Source organism: Berghia stephanieae, chromosome 6, assembly GCF_034508935.2.
Source record: "Berghia stephanieae isolate SIO BIC M18660-M18661 chromosome 6, UCSD_Bste_1.3, whole genome shotgun sequence".
Classification (NCBI taxonomy): Eukaryota; Metazoa; Mollusca; class Gastropoda; order Nudibranchia; family Aeolidiidae; genus Berghia; species Berghia stephanieae.
In genome coordinates, this window is record NC_088365.1 from 18,792,492 (window position 1) to 18,813,860 (window position 21,369).

A 21,369-nucleotide genomic window follows, 5' to 3' on the forward strand; every position below is an offset into this window, starting at 1 on the left:
CCGCTATGGGAGGTAGGAACCCCACCCAGATAATTATCTTACATACATAAGGCAGTTTTATAGCTAGAAATTAAAAATGGACAAGAAATTGTCCTTTTTGTTTTTGTTGACATTAAAACCACAACAACAACAACAACAGCAAAACAACAAATACATCAACTTGAAAAAAAAAAAATATTAACTCATGAGACACTATCATGGGTAAATTAACTCAATTAGCTTTTGTTTTTTGTTATTAGGTTAAAAACTAATCAAAATGTGATTAAATTGACTGAGAAATCTTACGGAAACCCCACAACATGTGTCAGCTGATAAATCATTTCAAATTTTTTTAAAAATCAGATCCATTCTCTCATTATTGCATCATTGAAACAAGACATTGTATCACAAGGATAAACTTGTTATTACAATTATTAATAATATACAACTTTGAATAGAATTCAAACATTATCCAGCTGGAGTGTTCCCAACTGTGATATCAACAACCTAGAGGTAAGCACCAATAAATATCAACTCACTAACATAACATTGAATTGGTCTGTCTCTCCCATCATAGCATTGAAGACAAAGATACAAAACAAAGAAATTAATAAAAGGATTATATAATAATATTGTTAATCTTGCCTGATGAATCAAAAGATTGATCAGCGTCCTACCCACAGGGTAGCATGCTATTATTACAGTCAATACAGAAACCGTATAAACTTTTACTCCATAGACTGCCGAGAACAAAAGGCATTTTTTGTCTTTTTTTAAGATAATAAAATAGAAAAAAAAAACCAAACTAAGTATAACTACCCAAAAAGCATTATATATAATACGCAGTGCTTGTTCACCTTGAGTCAATTGCAATTTACCACTTATCAAATCCTGTAATTGTAATAAAAATAAATTTTAAAAAAAACAAACTTACCAAATGTTTCAACACAGCACAGGCTTGGGTGCCTGCTTGTTATGTATACATTTTTTTCCGTAATTGACCTTTATAAAGCAGCACAAAAAATATAAAAACCAAACAAAGCTAAAACCACGTCTAATTTTAGTGAATTCTATCTAAACATCAACAGCAGCTGAAATCCCACAATTTGACTGTTTTGTCGTATGAACCTGAGACGATGATGAAGTCATTAAACTGCAGACAGGTCACTCCATCTGTGTGGTCCCTTAGAGTTACCAGCCTTTCTCCTGTTGCCAGATTCCAGACCTGATGATCATAGAACCAATCAGAAACATGAAGAATATAAAATACACATATAATAAATAACAATTTTAAAGCCACTATCATAATACAAAGAAAGAGAAGAGTAATATTAGTTTTCTGAGGTTATCTGATCAGAGAGATGAATGGTGTACCATGATCACCGATGTCTGGCACAGACTAGGTACTTGAAGAAAAAGAAGAATCATAATACAAAAGCAATGAATTCTTAAGTGGATAAATGGAAAAAAGTTTAAGTACATTGAGTATCTAAATCTTTAAAAAAAAATTATTCAAGAAAATAATTCAACTTGATGTTGCCAACCATCTATCAAACAATGGATTCATTCACAATTTTCCTACTTCACGAGAATGTGGTTTCTTAGAAGGATGTTAAGAATCTCATGGACAGAGAAGAAAACTAATGAAGAAGTATTAGAGCAAGCTGAAACTAAAAGGTTATTAATTCGTACAATAAGGAAAAGACAAATGCAATTTTTAGGGCACCCAAATCGACATAAATGTATTGAACATCTTGCTCTCACAGGAAAGATAGAAGGTAAAAAGAGTACAGGTAGACCAAGAAAAACATATTTGAATAGTTTGAACAGCTGGGTGACAAAGAAAGAGAAGAGCAATATTAGTTTTCTGAGGTTATGTGATCAAAGAGATGAATGGCGTACCATGATCACCGATGTCTGGCACAGACTTGGTACTTGAAGAAGAAGAAGAACGAGAATAAATTTTCGTGGTGAACAACAATATTTGTCACACATTTTATCAAGAGTTGCTATTTAGCTACCTGTACAACACTTTTGGAAGCAATGTTGATGTAGATATTTCCCATCTACCCTTTCTCCAAAAAAAATATGGAGAAAATTCAAGGTCAGATGGCCGAGATAAGAACACGGGAATGCTAATTCAAGTGAGTTGGAAACATCATCCCTATCATCAGATAGCACAAAGAGATTCATCATAGATGAAAATAAAAATAATTTCAAGCGTTAATTATTTATTTCCAGGAGTTAATAAGTGTCGTGTTAGGTCTAATCAATCGCAGGAAAGAGATGACAGGACGGTCAAACAGAGGACAAGAATGAATCCCAAGAAAAAGAACCATTTTGTTTGATCTTAGACCAATAAAAAGTTGAACTAAAATTGAGGTCCAAGATGGGACAAAAAAAAAAAAAAGGACTGCACTTGAATGATCTATTTGCATCAATAAGTAACAATAGCCCATGAGATCTGATCAGGGTGTCTATAATAAGATCTATGCATGAAACCCTTGGACTGAAACAGGAATGGTCACTGATTTAATAAATTATGTTTAACTTATTGGTTCAATGATTATATACCTTGATAGTTTTATCATCACCAGCACTGACCACTCGCCAACTGTCTGCCTGCAAACACCTGACTACGCCTGTATGTCCCTCAGCCATCTTCCAGTCAATGGTGTTGAGACATTCGCCAGAATGAACATCCCAAAACTTTAGATTGTGATCCAGGGAGCCGCTGACGATGCGAGTGGAATCAAACATTAGGCAAGTCACTGCATCCTGGTGACCGCACAATGTATTCATACAACTCCCTTCATGGTTCCAGACCTATTGGGAAAATGTGTATGTCTCTAGTTATATGCGAAAAATTGTTACACCTAAATTACATATTAATTTAACACAAGACTCTACCTACTCTTCTGATTAATAAATATTTGATAGCTCTCTCTCTCTCTCTCTCTCTCTCTTTCTCTCTCTCTCTCTCTCTTGAAGATTCCACAGACCAAAATGTTTTCTTTCTCAGCTGACAATTGTCATTGACATTTTACTAAAACATCAAAAGTATCAGTGACTGACACCCTTCATATTACATTCAAGTATCAATCCTGATTATTACTATACAGTACAGCGATATTAAGAATTTAAAGTCTTTGTTATGAAATCCAAAAGAAAATTGATATCAACAACAATAAATAACTCAGATTAGTCAATTTACCCGAGTAAATATTATTAAATCATCAAGGAATAAAATCAAAGAGAAAAAAAACAACAAAAAAACGAGATTCAGGAATTTTAAAAAATAAAAAATAAAAGGAAAATTCCGGTGGAAAACAAATGTTGGCAGCTCTGGGTTTGGGATTTTGTGATAAATAGAATTTATTTTTATCATCCATCCATGACCAAGATGATCCAAAAACTCATCCAGTAAATACGCATGAAATGAGAATAACCAAAGTTTGACTCTGCAATATGTAAGATTTTCACAGGTCCATGGAGAGTCAATGCCCATGTTCTGCTAAAGGTACTTGATAATATTTGTTTTTGTGGACCCTTAGCAACCATTCAAATATTTCAAATATAAATGTGGAAATTTAAATTCCGTAAAACCACAATTATGCTCAATCTTCAAAGTACTTTGCAGTGCTTAATTCATTCATTCATTCCTGTAATTGACCATATTGAGTTAAATTTCATTTTAAAACAATACAACTCGACCCTGTAAAGAACATTTTAGTAAAAGCACTTAGCACTCTTACAATATCTGTCACTACAACTTGCTTGGTAGATATTCACACTCGAGTCCAGTTTGGTATTGGGTAGTGTGTGTAATCTGTCCTACCCAAGGACAAAATGTCACTGCCAACATTTGCCATTATTCATTCTGTCACTGACTAGACTAACAGTCTCTGTAGCTTTGTTACAACACTACACAGCCTTCAACAACAGACGATGACATCTCAAAAAACTTGTCTAATTGATATATAAACAGAATAAAAGGTGCGGCTATGTGGTCTAGTGGTATGACACTCTCTTTCGGATCGGAAGGTCCTGGGTTTGAGCCTCATGCTAGGCGCATAGTTGAGTCCTTGGAAAAGGTTCTTTACCCACATTCTCTTACCGTACTCAGGTGTAAAATTAGTACCTGGTTGTTAACAGCGTTGTCTTTGTCCGAAAAATTGTAATATCGCCTAACAGGCGCCATCTCCCGTCCTACATGTTAAATGTTGCTGTTGACCGGGGACCCCTTGTAAAGCGCTTTAAGCACATTTAGTGGATAATGCGCTATATAAAGCTCAATTTAATTTAATTTAATTTAAAAGGCTCAATTTAATTTAATTTAATTTAAAAGGTATGATTTTACAGCAGATTAAAAAAACATAGTTTACCTTGATGGTTTTGTCAACAGATCCCGAGACAATCTTTGTTTCACTAAAGTGCACACACAACACAGAACCTTGGTGACCTCTGAGAACACATTACAGAAAAAAGACATCATTCACTACACGGTATTAACCAGACTTTAAAAGTTCATGATTACACATAGTTTCGTGTTTTGGTCCGTTATACTTCTGGATGGCATTGTAATTGAACTTCTTAGCCAAGTGCATACTATCTATATGACAGTGATAAATGATGATGATGACGATGATGATGATGATGATGAAAAGAAGATTGTAGCAGATTAAGTTAAAATAAACTGCTTACCGTAATGTCTGCCTCAACTCCCCTGATTTCAAATCCCAAATTTTAAGAGTTTTATCATAAGAACCACTGATTACTTTGTCGTCATCAGCCTGAAAAGACAAGGAAAAATTACAATTTGATTTGCATGGGTAAATAAAACAACAGTATACTATTGTAACGGCTTAGTTAACAGTTGTGAACTTGTGTGACTCTTAGATATTTGCTTTGAGTTTGTAAGTTGCACACACAAACATATTGTGCAAACTAAAAAAAAAAATATATCTGGAATAGTTCATAACAATTTCAAGTTTTGTTAGAGATGGAAAGGGATAAAAAATGAAATTTGGATTACCAAGAACATGTTTTGATTGTTTTAAAGAAAATATTATCACATCGCTATTTTGAGACGTCAAACAAATACATGTCAAAGATTCATCTTAAAGTGGATGATACCCATGACAGCTAGACTTTTCACAATTTTTTGCTTGCATCTCTTACTTACTTACTTATCCGAACCAGTGACCACCTGAGCTCTAGCCCTTCGGTCTCGTGCCGCGACGTAGAAGTTAGATGTCTTTTGTAGTTGTTCCAGGTGACTATAAAGTGTGTTACTGATGCTTGGATTTGGTGGGAGGAATGTGCATCTCAGGTCTTCAAGAGGTTGACATTCAAGCAAGTGGTGTGCTACTGTTTCATTGTGCTTGCGTCTCAAAATAGTGATGTGATAATATTTTCTTTAAAACAATCAAGACATGTTTTTGGTAATCCAAATTCCATTTTTTATCCCTTTCCATCTCCAACAAAACTTGAAATTGAGATAAGGAGCAGGCACTGGTGATGTGGTCTTGTGGTATGACACTCGCTTTCAGATCGGAAGGTCCTGAGTTCGAGCCTCTCGCTCAGCGCATAGTTGAGTCCTTGGAAAAGGCTCTTTACTCACATTCTCTCACCGTACTCAGGTGTAAAATGAGCACCTGACCGTTGACAGCGTTGTCTCTGTCAGAATTTTTTTTTTAAATTGTAATATCGCCGAATAGGCCCCTTATAAAGCACTTTGAGCACATTTAGTGGATACTGCGCTATATAAAATCTCATTTAAAAGCTCATTTATAAGATAAAGATCTGAAAAAGTGTGTATAAAACAGTGCCAGACAAAGCAAGAAAGAAAAATACAAGAAAAAATACCATCCCCAAAAAATCAGTCATCCTCTACCGAAATGGTTGTTTCTTCTATTTTTCTTTCTTGCTTTATCTGGCAGTTTCATACACTTTTTCAGATCTTTATCAACAAAAGCTTGACATGCATAGCACTAACCTGCAAACACCTGACAGTATCCGAGTGTCCTGTCATAGTCACTTTACATGCAATTGAAGACCAGCTCTCCTCTGTTGATAAGTCCCACACCTGTTTGAGTTGAAATCATGGGCACAACATTAGATATCATTTAGATACACAAAAGAAATTATCCCAGCAAAATAATAATAATAAATGGCATTTATATAGCGCTTTACCCCGTTGTCATAGGCTCTAAGCGCTTTACAGTGATATAAAACAAAACATATTACAGTAAGACAAGTTTGATGGAAACGTGATACGAATTCAATTTAACAACAAAATATGATAATAGTATTGTAACATTATGACGTAAAAAGATAAAACTTTAAGCGAGATTTGAACGTTGACAACTTATCCGAGCATCTCACGTGTGATTCTGTGATGGGAGAGAGTTCCAAAAATGGGGGGCCGAAAATTGAAAAGATTGTTCACCTATTTTACGCAATGGCTTAGGTTTGACAAGGATTGATAGGCCATTGCTTGACCTCAAATTTCTATTGAGGACATATATGTTTAGAATAACAACCAAGAGGTTCAATTAGTTCATTGGTAGTCATCCAGAAAAACAGCTAATGAGACTGGCTCAATAATTCATCTTGTCAATATTTACTTATTAGACCCTATGCTGCCAAGCGGTGTTTGAATTTATTTATTCCCCTTGGAACCATGATGAATGCCCATGGAACCTTAAATTATCCCCCTTTCAAAATGTTAATGGTGAGTCTAACTACGCTTTGGATAGGGCACAGATCTATCGCAAATTATTTTCTGCCAGATTTGACCAATCTGGCTATCCAAAGACTGCTGGTTGGTAGTTTGAATTAAAAAAAAAAACAAAAAAAAAAACACGTAACCTGGCATTATCAGTCCCTTTCCTGTAAACTACTTGCTTTTAAGGAAATCTTTTTAAAAATATGAAATAATTGTATTCCAATTACCTTGATTGTGGTATCACATGATCCACTGACCAATCGATTCCCTTCCAGATGTAAGCATCTAACAGTCCCATGATGCCCCATTAATGTCTGCACTGACCATGGAGCATTGGTGCGCATATTCCACACCTATCAATTGAAAACGCGTCAGATATGAGGACTTTAAAAATGCTTCACACAGCAAATTAATCAAGATGATAACAGATCAAAGAGTTCAGTAGTAGACAATAGGTAGATAAATTAATAATAATAATAATAATAATAAATAACAAAAATAATAACAACAATAATAATAATAACAACAATAATAATTATAATAATAATAACTAACGCATTCATTAATAATAATGATGGAATATTCTATAGCACACTGTTTCCTTAGTCATGAAGCTCTCAACACTCTACACCAACAGAAATCACGTTTAAATTATCCTATAGACAGATAATAGAACAGATTAGGATTCTTGGAATGGTTTTCCATACAGATAATTTCTCTAACAAATTAAACAAAACATATATCTATCTAACTGGTTGTCCTAAATTGAAAAAAAAAAATTCAATAAAATGAACAATACAAACAACAAAAACAGACCCACCTTGATGGTTTTATCTGAAGATCCACTGACGATTCTTGAGTCATCAAACTGCACACAAGATATTCCTGAAACAATAAGAAACAAAGGACTGTACAATATATCCAAAGAGAGAACAATGCAATTAAAAAAATAAATGAATAAAAACATAATAAAATTTTCAAAAATCAAAATACAATAATTTTATAAGCTAAGCTAACAACTCAAATTTGAACAACAAATTCTAGCTGGCATAATGACGTTTTAAAAAGTTTAAGCACAAACTGTACTGCCCATCATTCCACAACAACCAAAATACCAATCATGATTTCAACACATATATACAACTTTTATATACATTATTATTTAATTTAACAGCAAAGAACACGCTTTATTTCTAAATGAAAAAAAAAACAAACCCGAATCTAGTTCTAAGAGGGAGGTAGTGGAGCACGAGTTAAATGGATGGAAGTCACAGTCATGTCATATGATTTATTTACCTAGGGAGATAACACAAAATGCATTCCTTACATTTTTATTTCCTTTAAAATTGTCTCCCTTCAAATCCGTAAGGATGGATAAAACAGAACTCAGCTACAACAGTGATTTTTTGTTCTAGAATTACAATTAATGCAGCCAAGAGAAAGTTAGACAAAGGGGAATTGGGAAGAAATAGGGATCAGATGTAGATTCCAAGAGCATACCACCATAGTTTGAGATCACCTATAAGTCTCATCCGGACACAAGCACAAAATCCAACAAAGAGAAACACACTCAAATGCTTACAGTATACATTTAAAATAACAAATATAATAAAACATAACAGAGAGATGATTTACAAGGAAACAAAAATCATCTCCCAAAACAATAACTATGCATTTGACTATTTACCTCCCATTCAAGGACTCCAGCCAGGGCCAGGACAAAACCTAGTAATCTCATTCCAAAGACAAAGACAGAAAGCATGTTGGAAAACAGATATAAGGGGATAGGAGACGCCATTATGTACCTCCCTGCCCAGTATGGGAGGTCAGGATCCCCACCCATAATCTCATTCCAAGACAAAGACAGAAAGCATGTTGGAAAACAGATATAAGGGGATAGAAGACGCAGTATGTACCTCCCTGCCCAGGTCAGGAACCCCACCCAGAATCCACAGATACATTTCTTACTTACCCTGATGATGCCCTTCAAACGTTCTCACTGTCCTCCGACCTTTCAACCAGTTGTTTCTCAAACGGAATCTTTCAGCAAAAACATTTTTCCACTGAAAGAAATAATTTTTTTTAAAAATATGACTCAGTTTATTCTTCCAAGAGAAAAATTTGAATGAATAATGACATGTTGAGAATGGGTGTTCATGTTTCTGTGCGTATGTGTATAAATAAACCAAATATCAGAGAAAAAAAAAGAATGAAAAGCTTCTTTTTTGTATATCTGACTATACAAAATAGAAGTTTATTATTATTATTATTATTATTATTATTATTATTATTATTTATTATTATATATTATTATTATTATTATTATTATTATTATTATATTATATTATTATTATTATTTATTATTATTATTATTATTATTATTATTATATCATTTTCATTACTATTATTATTATACAAAATAAATTCATGTGCTAAATAAATTGCTGCTTTTAATTTGTAAGATTGTGAATATTAAACAAAAATAAAGATACACATACACATAAACTCACAATCAGAAATACATATAACAAAAACAGTTGCTGAACAGTAAAAGTCTTTCTGCATGCTCAATCTAAGAGTACTAGAAAGTTATATCCAAAACACAAACATAAAATAAAACTTCTCTCAAAAGGGATGTACTCACAACTAAATATGTTACGATAGCCAAAATAAACAAAACAAACAATACATGATACACAAAAAGAATATAACCAAATAAATTTTAAAATCTTTTAAATCGTTATTCATGCCTGAATGAACTGATTTTGACAATTTCAATTTCCCTGTAGGCAAAGGATCCAAGCCAGACAACGACGATAATAATAATAATAATAATAATAATAATAATAATAATAATAATAATAATAACAACAACAACAATATGATGATGATGATGATGCGACCAACCTGAATACTCCCTTCTGCTGACATGTGACTAATGACTTGCTTGTGCTCTGCTGCTTTTGAAAGTCTCCACTTGGTCTGGCAGCAGAAACGACGCCACAGCGATTGGTCGACTGCCAGTGAACGCCACACACTACACACTTGAGCAGCTCTGCATAAACTCACTGCAGATATTTTCCAAAAAAAAAGAAAAAAAAGCAATTCTTTAAAGTATTAAGTTCATATTTTGAAAACTGAGCATTCATATAGCAGTTTTTCCACTAGCTGTACTCAAAGCCCTTTACAGGGGGAATGTCAATGTTGCTGCTCGAAGCTCCAGGAAATAAATAATCATGTGAAATTGATTGTAAGCTTCAATTTAATTACAAAAACAGATCAAATGAACGTTTTGGGAAGATTATTCATCTTAACTACGCCACTACCACATTATTTCATTCATCTGTGGTGTTTCATTCATCCTGTTTTGTTGATAAAGGCGAAATCCAAAACGTTCATTTGATCTGTTTTTGTAATTAAATTGAAGCTTACAATCAATTTCACATTATTATTTATTTACAGGGGAACAACAGCGACACTGAACTTGTTGGACAAGACATGAAACTATTATTATTTCTTTTAAACAGAAACAACACAATGGCCAGGAACTCGTTTTACACCGGCATATGGATAGAAATTTTAAGTCAAGAGCTATTTCCAATGACTCAACTTTGTGCTGCCCAGAACACGGCTCAAACCAACAACGTATAGATTACAAACCACATATGGTACCACTGGACACAAACCAATACAATCATGAGCAATCGATCTATTTAAAAGTCTGTTTTTAATAGGCAGAAGATAAGTGAGTAAAAAAAAATACCATTTATATAGTGTAAGTCCACAGTAACCATCATGCTCTAAGCGCTTTACAATATTCAAAACATTTTTTGGTGATAGGGCAGTGTGCATTTGACACACAGTGATGAGTCTGCTGACCCCTAATTCTGCCCACCAAAAAATACATTACGATATGAGGACAACTCAAAAATGTAAACAGTTTTTGTAAGGGCTTGTTTTTTTTTTTTTTTTTTTTTAAGGGTTTTACGGCGCTTGCAACACATTTAGGTTATATCAGCGCCAGTAAAAAGGAAGAAAATGGGATAGTAAAAAGTTCTAGAATTACAATTAAAGCATCCAAGAGAAAGTAAGACAAAGGGGAACTGGGAACAAATAGGGATCAGATGTAGAATCCAAGAGCACACCATCAATGTACTTAGTTTGAGATCACCTATAAGTCTCATCCGGGCACAAGAACAAAATCCAACAAAGAGGAACACACTCAAATGCTTACATTATACATTAAAAATAACAAATAGAATAATACATAACAGAGAGATGATTTAAAAGGAAAAAAAATATAATCTCCCAAAACAATAACTATGCATTTGACTGTTTCCCTCCCAGCCAGGACTCCGACCAGGGCCAGGAAAATGACCAAGCAATCTCATTCCCAGACAAAGACAGAAAGTATGTTGGAAAACAGATATAAGGGGATAGAAGACACAGTGTGTACCTCCCTGCCCGCTATTGGAGGTCAGGATCCCCACCCAGAGTTGTAAGGGTTTATTACTTTCTAAGTGCTCACATATCTGTTTGTTTTTTGTTGTTTTTTTTAGGGTTTTATGGCAATGGCGAACTATCTCAATCCAGAACAAAGACAGAGAGCAATATGGAAAATGAAAACAGATATGGCTATGTGGTCTTCTGGTATGACACTCGCTTTCGGATCGGAAGGTCCTGGGTTCGAGCCTCGCTCTGCGCATAGTTGAGTCCTTGGAAAAGACTCTTTACTCACATTCTCTCACCGTACTCAGGTGTAAAATGAGTACCTGGCCGTTTACAGCATTGTCTTTGTCCGGACAAATTGTAATATCGCCTAACAGGTGTCATGTCACGTCCTACATGTTAATAATAATAATAATAATAATAATAATAATAATAATAATAGATCTTTATTGTCCATAAATATGGCAATTTGTCATTTAGTTACACTTGTTATAATGTTAAACGATAACTAAGATTGAACAGATATTTCACTCCTACTTATTTTCTCTCTCTCTCTCTCTCTCTCTCTCTCTCTCTCTCTCTCTCTCTCTCTCTCTCTCTCTCTCTCTCTCTCTTTCTTTCTTTCACACGTGCGATATACACAACATAAACATATTCATTTCGTTTTCAATTTGTTACGATTGTGGCAATTCGACACCAAAAATTATCATCATTATCAATTGGTCAGTTAATCTTACATTAAATAAATTAATCAGTTAATCAGTCAACGAATCAATCCTTGGTTTTTCTGTACCATATGAAATATTCAAAATTTTTATTGCTGATGGAACGAACGTTGATTTATACTTGTTAGTTCTACATTTAATCTGACAAAACCTTCTCCCAGATGGTAAAAGACTAAATTCATGGTATAAAATATGTTTTTTATTGTTGGTAATTGAGAATGCTTTCCTTTCTATTGCTTTTCCATGAATTCTTTCTACTCCATCAAGAGGATGGTTTATTATTTTTGATGCCTCTTTGATAGATTTTGAAATTTTTGATTTATCTTTAAGTCGGCATCCTCCAAACCATATGGTGCAGCCAAACGCAATTACACTTTTAATCAATGAGTCATAAACTCTTAACATAGTTTTCTTCCTTACTTGAAATGTTCTCAGTTTCCTTAGGATGTATAATCTTTGGGCAACTTTCTTAGATATTATATTAATATGTTGAGAGAAATTGAGGGAACTATCAATGGTTATTCCTAAATATTTAAAATAGTCAACTATCTCAACATCATCTTTACCGATCGCCACACACTTTAAGTCGTTTTTATTTTTTACACCAAACACCTGTTCTTTCGTTTTTTCAACATTTAATTCAAGCTGATTTTGTTTACACCAATCGGTGAATATATTTATTTGTTTGAAATAATTCTTTTCGGTAACTTTATCTTTTAATAAGCCAAGAATAGCAGTATCATCTGCATATTTCACTATAAAACAATTTTCAAAGGATGGTCTGCAGTCGTTGGTGTATAAGATGTACAGGATTGGGGAACTCACACAGCCTTAAGTGTTAAGTGTTGTTGTTGGCCAGGGACCCCTTGTAAAGCGCCTTGAGCACGTTTAGTGGATATTGCGCTATATAAAAAGCTCAATTTGGGGGTTAGAAGACACAGCAAGTGACACTGCCCACCATGGGAGGTCAGAAGACTCTATCCACTCATATATTTAAAACGCTCAATAGAGTGGGCCTCATCAGGGGAAGCCAACTGAAATACATTCCCTTTGTATCAATTTCTTTCTCACACCTCATAGCACCAATCATCAAATGTTCTTTCAAACGAATGTCAGTGAAAAATTTAAGTCTGATAAAAATTATAATTCACTTTGTTCAATAGCAAATCAGATAATTGCACATTCTGTTCATTTGCTACATGGTTTCAAACAAAATAAGATCTATGGCATTTTTCTTTCTCACACCTCAAAGCACCAATCATCAAATGTGACCCTCTGGCTCGAAGCGGTATTAAGTCGGGATTTGGAAAATGAAGAAAACCGGTTTTAAAGTGGAAATGGTCAAAATTATCAAATTTCAGTTTTTGGTTGTTTCAGAAACTACAATCATTTTTCTACATGAAAACATAATAATTCAACATAAACATTGACGATAAGTTATATAAATTTCAAGTTTAAAAATGCAACTATCAGTGACACATTCAAAACGAGAGTTGACTTTCTCTCAGAGAGCCATCCAAGGCTTAGTAATACCGAGTCTTTTTCTCCACCAATAAGATGCAAGATATCACAGCAAAAGGCTTGTCTTTATCTATCTCAGAGAAAGCATGACTGTTTCCACAATGTCATGGTTCAACCAATAATGAACTTTAAAATCTGTAAACAAGTCTAGGTTTTTCCCTGACAAACTTACAAATGAATGATTCTGATTGGTCAACGCTCATCACATGCGCTGTGGCTGTAGGCCATAATGCTCGGGCGATGCTTCATGACGTCAGCATGCGTGTGTTACATATGTGTGTGTTTGTGCATTTTGATACACACCACGTGCTATTATCTCATTGTCTAGCTGCATTGGTGATCGAGGTGAGGGTCCTCCTTTGTCCCTCTTTTTTTATTCATGAAATTATAGGACATGCTAAGACTTAATAGGACAACAGTTGCCTAATCTTACACTTACAGTTACAGAGATTGTTGTAGGATAAACATTTAATTTTAAGTACAAAAGCAGAATAATAAATAGAGCCTTCAACAATTAATGAACTCCCGATGGAAATACGTGTAAATAAAAAATGAAATGGATAGATAGACAGAAAGACAAACCTATTAATGGATAAATAGATAGGTAGGTAGATAGATAGATAGATAGATAGATAGATAGATAGATAGATAGATAGATAGATAGATAGATAGATAGATAGATGGATAGATAGATAGATGAAGAGGGGAGAGAGACAAACAGAGAGAGAGAGAGAGACAGAGAGAGAGAGAGAGAGAGAAAAAGAGAGAGAGAGAGAGAAAGAGAGAGAGAGAGAGAGAGAGAGAGAGAGAGAGAGAGAGAGAGAGAGAGAGAGACAGAGAGAGAGATGGATGTTCGTTTTGTCGTACTTTCTTTGTATACTGAAAGAAAAAAAAAAGGGGGGGGGGGTCTTTTTAGACAATGCATTATGTTGTGGAACGCTAAGGAAAACTTGAGAGATTGAATAACATGTTTTTAATGTAAGTCACTACACCATAAGCCCCACCCCTCCTCCTCAAGCTGTCATCTGACTCAAAATGGAAACAATGCAATGATTGATTTGACCAGCCCATTTTCTTTAATTTCAATCTCATTGGTCAATATGTTTCCAGTTGATTGACTATGACTTACTTTGTAACAAAATGATTTCTTTAAACTATCCCTACAATTCTTTGCTCCGCCTCCATCCCTTTCTTCATGTCTACCTCACTCTCTCCATCTCCCTTTTGTTTCTTTCACACATACAAACACACACACACACACACACACACACACACACACACACACACACACTCATAGACTTATACAGGACTCAATCTTTATTCTATTTCCCTCGCGTCCTCTTAATGCACAAGCAGTCTCTCTCCCCTCCCCCTCTCACTCCTCTTTTTCTCTATATCTTTCTCTCTCTCTCTCTCTCTTTCTTTATCTCTCTCTCTCTCTCTCTCTCTCTCACATGTGTGTGTGTGTGTGTTTGTGTGTGTGTGCGTGCGGTGTGTGTGTATTTTACTCTCTCATTCTATCTCTTCCTCTCTAATCCTCCTCTTGATAATTCTTTCCCTGCCCACCCAGCTTCACGTAGTTTCAAAACTGTACTTTCAAATTATAAACCCTTCTTTAACTTTTGGTATTTTAAAATCTTATTTTCTCTATTGAATAAGACAAAAATTTCACATTAATAATTCTTATTTCATTGATTCTTTATTTAAATATCAAAAATTCTTGAAAAAGTGAGCAATTGTCGGCATTTTTTTTCCAGTGTTTTATTTGTTTTAAGAACATCTTACATAATAATGAATAACTACAAAAGTAATAATTGGATTGTTTCAAAAATTTGTATGTACATTATTAAATGTATAATCTAAGCTCATGCCAAATTTCACTATTCTCGTCAAATTTTCAATGCCCGTATCTAAGGAGTTATCTTTGACCATTGATTTGACTGTGCGTGAAAACGGTGCCTCACTTCAAAGTCGATTTTCTCAAAACTTGGTTTTCACGCTCTCCCTACTTCAAACGGTCATATCTCGGCAATGTATAATCAGAATTGTATAAATTTGGTATCAATTTTTAAAGCATAAAATAAGCTATGATTGGGTACCAAAAACCCAAAATTGAAAAATCCGACTTAATACCGTTTCGAGGCGGAGGGTCAAAAATGTTCTTTCAAACCGATGTCAGTGAAAGTTTTAAGACTGGTAAAAAATATAATTCACTTTGTTCAATAGCAAATCAGATAATTGCACACATTCTGTTCATTTGCTACATGGTTTCAAACAAAATAAGATATATGGCATTCCATGAATTGACATTTAATACGCACCTGGATCTAGATAAGTCATGACCTTTGTGGCCAGATTGGTGGGCAGCCATGTCAAAATGTCTTCACAATTAGATGGACAGCCATGGTGCAGCTCTCGAGACATGTGCACCGACAACAAGTGTAACTGGGGGAGATCACACAGTTTCTGTGTGGGAGGGGGGAGGAAATGAAATATTAGTGACTATTGTTAAATTCATGGCAAAATTTGTATCATCATAAAATAGCGCTTATAGTTGGAATGAAACGAGTGGTACAACCAATTGAAATACATATTCTGGGTGTCCAGGTATCAGAGACATAAAAATCCTACCAGCCCAAGCTAAAATCCTACCACAATTTATCGCAATCGGACATTACAAAATGACAAGAAGTAGTAAATTCCCAGACATTTACTAGTAATGCAATCAATCATTTGAGGGAATTCCAAAGCAAGGTCAATTCAGGACATCATGGCTGGAGACTGACTATGTCAAGTAGTTCAACACTTTTGGTTACTCATATAGAGAAATATATTGGGCCTACCTTCACAACACGATACATATACACACACTAACATTTAAAATTTAAATCATAAGAGATTTGACATTCTAAATCTTAATACATTAAGAACGTATACTCTTTCTTCTTAATGAAACGACAACCAAAATGTTGGCACATGGAGGCTTAAAACTGACTTTACCATAAATTCAACTTTCACTGTTTAAACTGTCCCGACATAACACTGTGTCGAAGCGAAGGGTCTGCTTAAGGGGTCCAGCTTCTGGCACAGAATCTTTACTGAAGGACAATACTTGAAACCCCCTCTTTGTCTTGTATGGTCAAGTAAATTGTGTTTTACATACATAGAGAAGGGGTATAGGCCTTTGTGGTAGTTCTTTAGATTTTTGCAAATACATTTCACATTAGTAATGTAGACTATTAAGTTAATCAGTAAATACAGTAACCAATTACCAGTAGTCCTTTTAAGATAACATTCTTCTGTCCATCGTTGCAGTCAGCAAACCATCGCTTCATGAACTGTTGGAAAATGAAAATAAATACTTGAGCACATACATAGCAACAGGTGATCACTTTGATTTCCTAATATACCTTTCCAAAAAGAAATTAGACATTAAAAAAGTATATTTGAATGTAAAGCAAATCATCCTTAGACACAAAATTTGAATGATTTTACTTTAAAACGGGTAATCAATCTTTAATTTTAAAAAGTATGACTTAATAATAATAATAATAATAATAATAATAATAATAATAATAATAATAATTATTATTATTATTATTATTATTATTATTATTATTATTATTGTTATTATTATCATCATCATTATTTATTATTAGAGTCAACAAGTAAATGAATAAATAAATAAATCTACTATATATATTTTTTTTAAAAAGCTTTTTTCTGTCAAGCCTTGAGCCTTTACTACATGTCTGATTGACTCCAAATATTATTTAGAAATATTTTTCATTGTATACCATTATCCTTTTATGTTTTGAAGAATGTACTGAGAACAATTATAATTGCTTTTTTTTCAAATTCTTCATTGAAACAGCTTTGAAAATTTAGTCATGTCAGTTTGGAAATTTGTGTTTCAAAGGTTTGTGTATACAAATATTATATTTCATCCAGGAAGAATATATGTATCACATCTACCACAATACAAGCTCATCTTAATCTTTATTTGTTTAACTCAATCCTTTTAATCTAAATTTAACTCTGTACAAGTACAATGCAATTTCGTAGCTTCCTTATAAACATCCAGCAATAATTAGAAAATTTGTGGATAGCAAAAGTAAGAGATTAGCTCGCAGTTGCCAATTTGACATTTTTTAATGCCAAAATCCACAAACTTGGTGTTTTTAAAGCTGTGTTGCATGGAAAAATTGGGCTTGGTATATTAACATTTTTTTGGGACATTTTATTTCAAACCGCTTATTTTGACCTATTTTGATGGCTAAAATAACAACAATTTTCCAAAGCATGCAAATTTTCACCCATGATATTCTGTCAAGACAGATCTGTGTCATAGCCATCTTAAGTACTTGCCTGTCACTTGTAACAATCAGACCCATGGTTTGTGAGTATCTATCATAACATTTTGACACATTAATGACAAATTGTATAGAGCTTTTTTTTTTTCTCAATCGCCTGTGTTGAAATTATGGGTGATGCTCAGAATGTGGGACTAATTGTATCGGGTGACACGACAATACTTAAGATAGCTGTTGTCATTCTTATTTGTAGTATACAATTTATCAGATCACTGTAGTAAGGGTGTACTGTAAATCATCCATTTGGTACACAGACAAAGAACATGGTACCTAAAACAACCAGGTCTACTGTGACTGTCACCAATGCACAGAACCTGAAACAATAACATTGTCCACACTTTGCGGCTCAAATGGTCAAATGGTCATCTAACAAAACCATAACTACCTTCTTATTTACATGATAGAAATTCATGTAATAAATTATGCATATTTAATTTCAATTTGATGGGAAAATTTGTTATGTTCATAGCAAGTCTCCAATTATGTACAAAATTTTCTTTCGTAGCCTTTAAGATATTCCATAGCTAAGCAAGGCCATTTATTAGTAAATAAAATAAAAAGACAGAAAGAAAGAATAAATATATGACATTTGGCCATTTCCACGGATACATCAAGCTCGAACTGAATGTGCTTCACATTGTGTCATTTATTCCCCTGGAAGCCAAATGGAAAAATAATTCATTACATGCAGTACAGGTCACTTGCTCTATGTCTTACTTGAACTTGAACTAACACAGTATCTTAACACTGCTTATAGTTATAGCCAGATTCTCTTTCACACCGAATTGAGTAGGACAGTGTATGTAAATTGCCCACCTAAGATACAATGCTGGGGTCAGAAGTTTCAAGTTTTGCAATCATTATCTCCCATCTGGTTTCTGACGAAACTCAACATTGTTTCAATTTAAAACAAGACAAGACACTGCTGCTGAGCAACCGATGCTGGACGCATCAATGCTAATGAAATGCCAATGACGACATAGACATAGCAATAACGAGGATGATGATGATTATGAAGATGATGACAACAAATACAACAACAATGATGTTTTCATTTAACTCACCTGAAATCTATCTTTAAAAATTTGTGGTTTGACTCCATCAAACTCTGAAGGTTCTTTTTTGGCACAAACCTCATTTTGATTTTTGCTAAAGGTGACTCGGGATGAATTGTTGACGGAAGGTAATGAGGATTTATTATGGCTATGGCGATTATAATTATGGGATGACGAGGAATGAGTATCAGTGTTTTTGTGGGTATGTGGGTGAGAATTTGATTTATCAGACGATACCCCAACAGTTTGATTATTTCTATAGTATCGCTGGTTTTCATCATCACTATCACTTGAATTACAATGACTTCGTCTGTATTTATAATGTCTTTCTGTGTGTTTTGAGAAATGACCCCATGAATTGATTTCTCGACTTTGTGGTTGATAGTCATGGTGCCTATTGGTACTGTAAGTACCACTCTCACTCTGGTGTCTCTCTTTTTCTCGTCGCAACTGGACATTGTTTATACTGGGCTGGCCAGGGGGACATGACTCAGATGTTGGAATGAAAGTGTTGGGAGAAGGATGATGATAGCTGCTAAGAGTGGTTACTGGACTAGACGCATAGCAATAGTTTGATCTAATTTCTGTTGATGTGTTCAATATAGAGGATTCCTTTTCATTGTGGTGATAATTGTGATGATTGAAATGAGGATGATTATAATCAAATCTTTTATAAGACGCCGCCTCGCTCTGAGCCTTGGATGAAGAGTTATTGTGATGAAAGGGAGAGAAATCTACAATCTCTTTTTCATTTTGAAAAGAAGATGGAGGTTCCATGCAAACAAATGATTGGTGATTGAAATGAGCAAGATTCTCATTGTGATGAAAATTATTATGGCCACAGTTAGGATTTCCATTAAAATGTATTGTTTGATTATGAATCATGTTTTTTCCTCCAGAGTCATCTATTCCACTATTCTCTTCCTCAGAATCATCACTATTTGTTACAAAGTCTGAGGCAAGAGGATATGACTTTGCTCTAAACCTAAGAGTTGAAGATGAGTTCATTTCTTCATTAGAACAAAAGCCATCAAACACTTCTGGGGGTTCACCAGCATAAGAATTAGCCCCCAAAATGACAGGATGTACTTGATCATCTGGTGACATTTCTGAACTGGCTAAATATGGATTGGATGACAGTTGACGCATTACACGTTTTTTTCTTGGATATGCAGTTGGTTTAGAATCTTCTGACAATCCTTTATTTTTGTTATCGATCAGTCTATTATTGGACATAATATCAGACATATTACTTGAAACACTTGTAGGCAAATCACTACCAGGGGATGTGGAAAGACTCATATCTGAAATTGCTTCACTTAAATCACTAGCAGATGAACCAGAATTTATAGATCCTCGCCCCACTATATGTGGGCCAGCAACGGAATCACACATAATAAAACGAATAAAAGTTTTCAGTACCAAAGCACTAAATACACATGAGAAAGACTTGCAACATTAGCAGTTGTATCCTTTTTTGGTCACATCATCGGGTTGCTGTTTTCCCCTATCACTGAGTTATTGATTGGAGGTTCGCTTGCCTTGCAGATAGGCAACAGACAAGAAACAACAATGTTACCATTGTCCTTGAATCTAGACCAGGTTGGACGATTTAAAAGGTGGTACTAGAGATAGATATTATTATTACACACTTATCTCCTCAAACGTAGACATTGAGCGAGTCTATTCTAGTCCAACCTGCCTCAATTTCAATCATGATATTGGAGGTGAGTATACGAAACAAGCGCAAAGATTAATTGGGATGTTCAAATCAATGTTTCAGTAGACTCGTTGATTACAACAAACCTCTAATAATCTTAACGTTCATACCACTTTTGGGAGTCAATCAGTGTGTAGAAACCACAGTGGAGTCTGTGACAGTTCAGTGTGGTGTGGCATACAACAATATCGATTGATTGATCAAGCCCGGGCTTCGATTTGTCCTTAGAGTAACTCATTGAATATATATGGGCTCTACATTCGAATTAAAAACAAAATGACTGATATATTCTCCTTTTAAAAACAAATATAGAGAGTCCACTTTCGATTACTAAAATGAAATCATCCCATCCATTGGCCTCGACCGAGGTGCCATGGCCATGCCCATTTGTCATTACCACAAACACTGAAACACACACAGGTGTAAAATGCCAAAGGTGAGCGAGCTCATTCGCCTCTGGGTAAGAGATCAACAAAATATTGTAATTCAAATTACCGTTTGAAAGTTAAAACTGATATAAACACATGCCAAACCATTTTAAATAATGTTTCTATAATCGTTATCAAATTTTGTGCAAATATTGATAATTTTGTGTGCTATTATTGCTTCATAATTAGACCTTCAACCCCTGAAAGACGAAGGTTGAAGGAACCTTGTTGTGAGTTTACCTATCGTCACTTCCGTCTTTGATCTGCGTACCACCACCACAAGCGGGTGAGTGAGTGAATGCGTGTTGTCCCGGTTGTCAGTGTTGTGTGTTAAAATTAAACACAGTACACATAGCTAGTACATAGGCCTAGATATTTCTGATGTTCAC

At 34.4% G+C, this 21,369-nt stretch overlaps 1 protein-coding gene across 1 annotated transcript; it reads right to left on the reverse strand.

Moving 5' to 3' along the window:
- Positions 1-220: 220 nt before the first annotated feature.
- On the reverse strand, positions 221-21,268 carry LOC144974610 (uncharacterized). Its single transcript, XM_078917641.1, has 12 exons — positions 18,842-21,268; positions 16,677-16,742; positions 15,726-15,870; positions 9,617-9,777; positions 8,682-8,772; positions 7,530-7,594; positions 6,937-7,062; positions 5,978-6,067; positions 4,684-4,772; positions 4,365-4,443; positions 2,554-2,805; positions 221-1,204 (listed from the first exon to the last, which is right to left on the reverse strand). Exons 1-12 carry the CDS (start codon positions 20,225-20,227, stop codon positions 1,061-1,063), a joined length of 2,694 nt encoding a protein of 897 aa, XP_078773767.1. The 5' UTR covers positions 20,228-21,268; the 3' UTR covers positions 221-1,060.
- Positions 21,269-21,369: the final 101 nt, after the last annotated feature.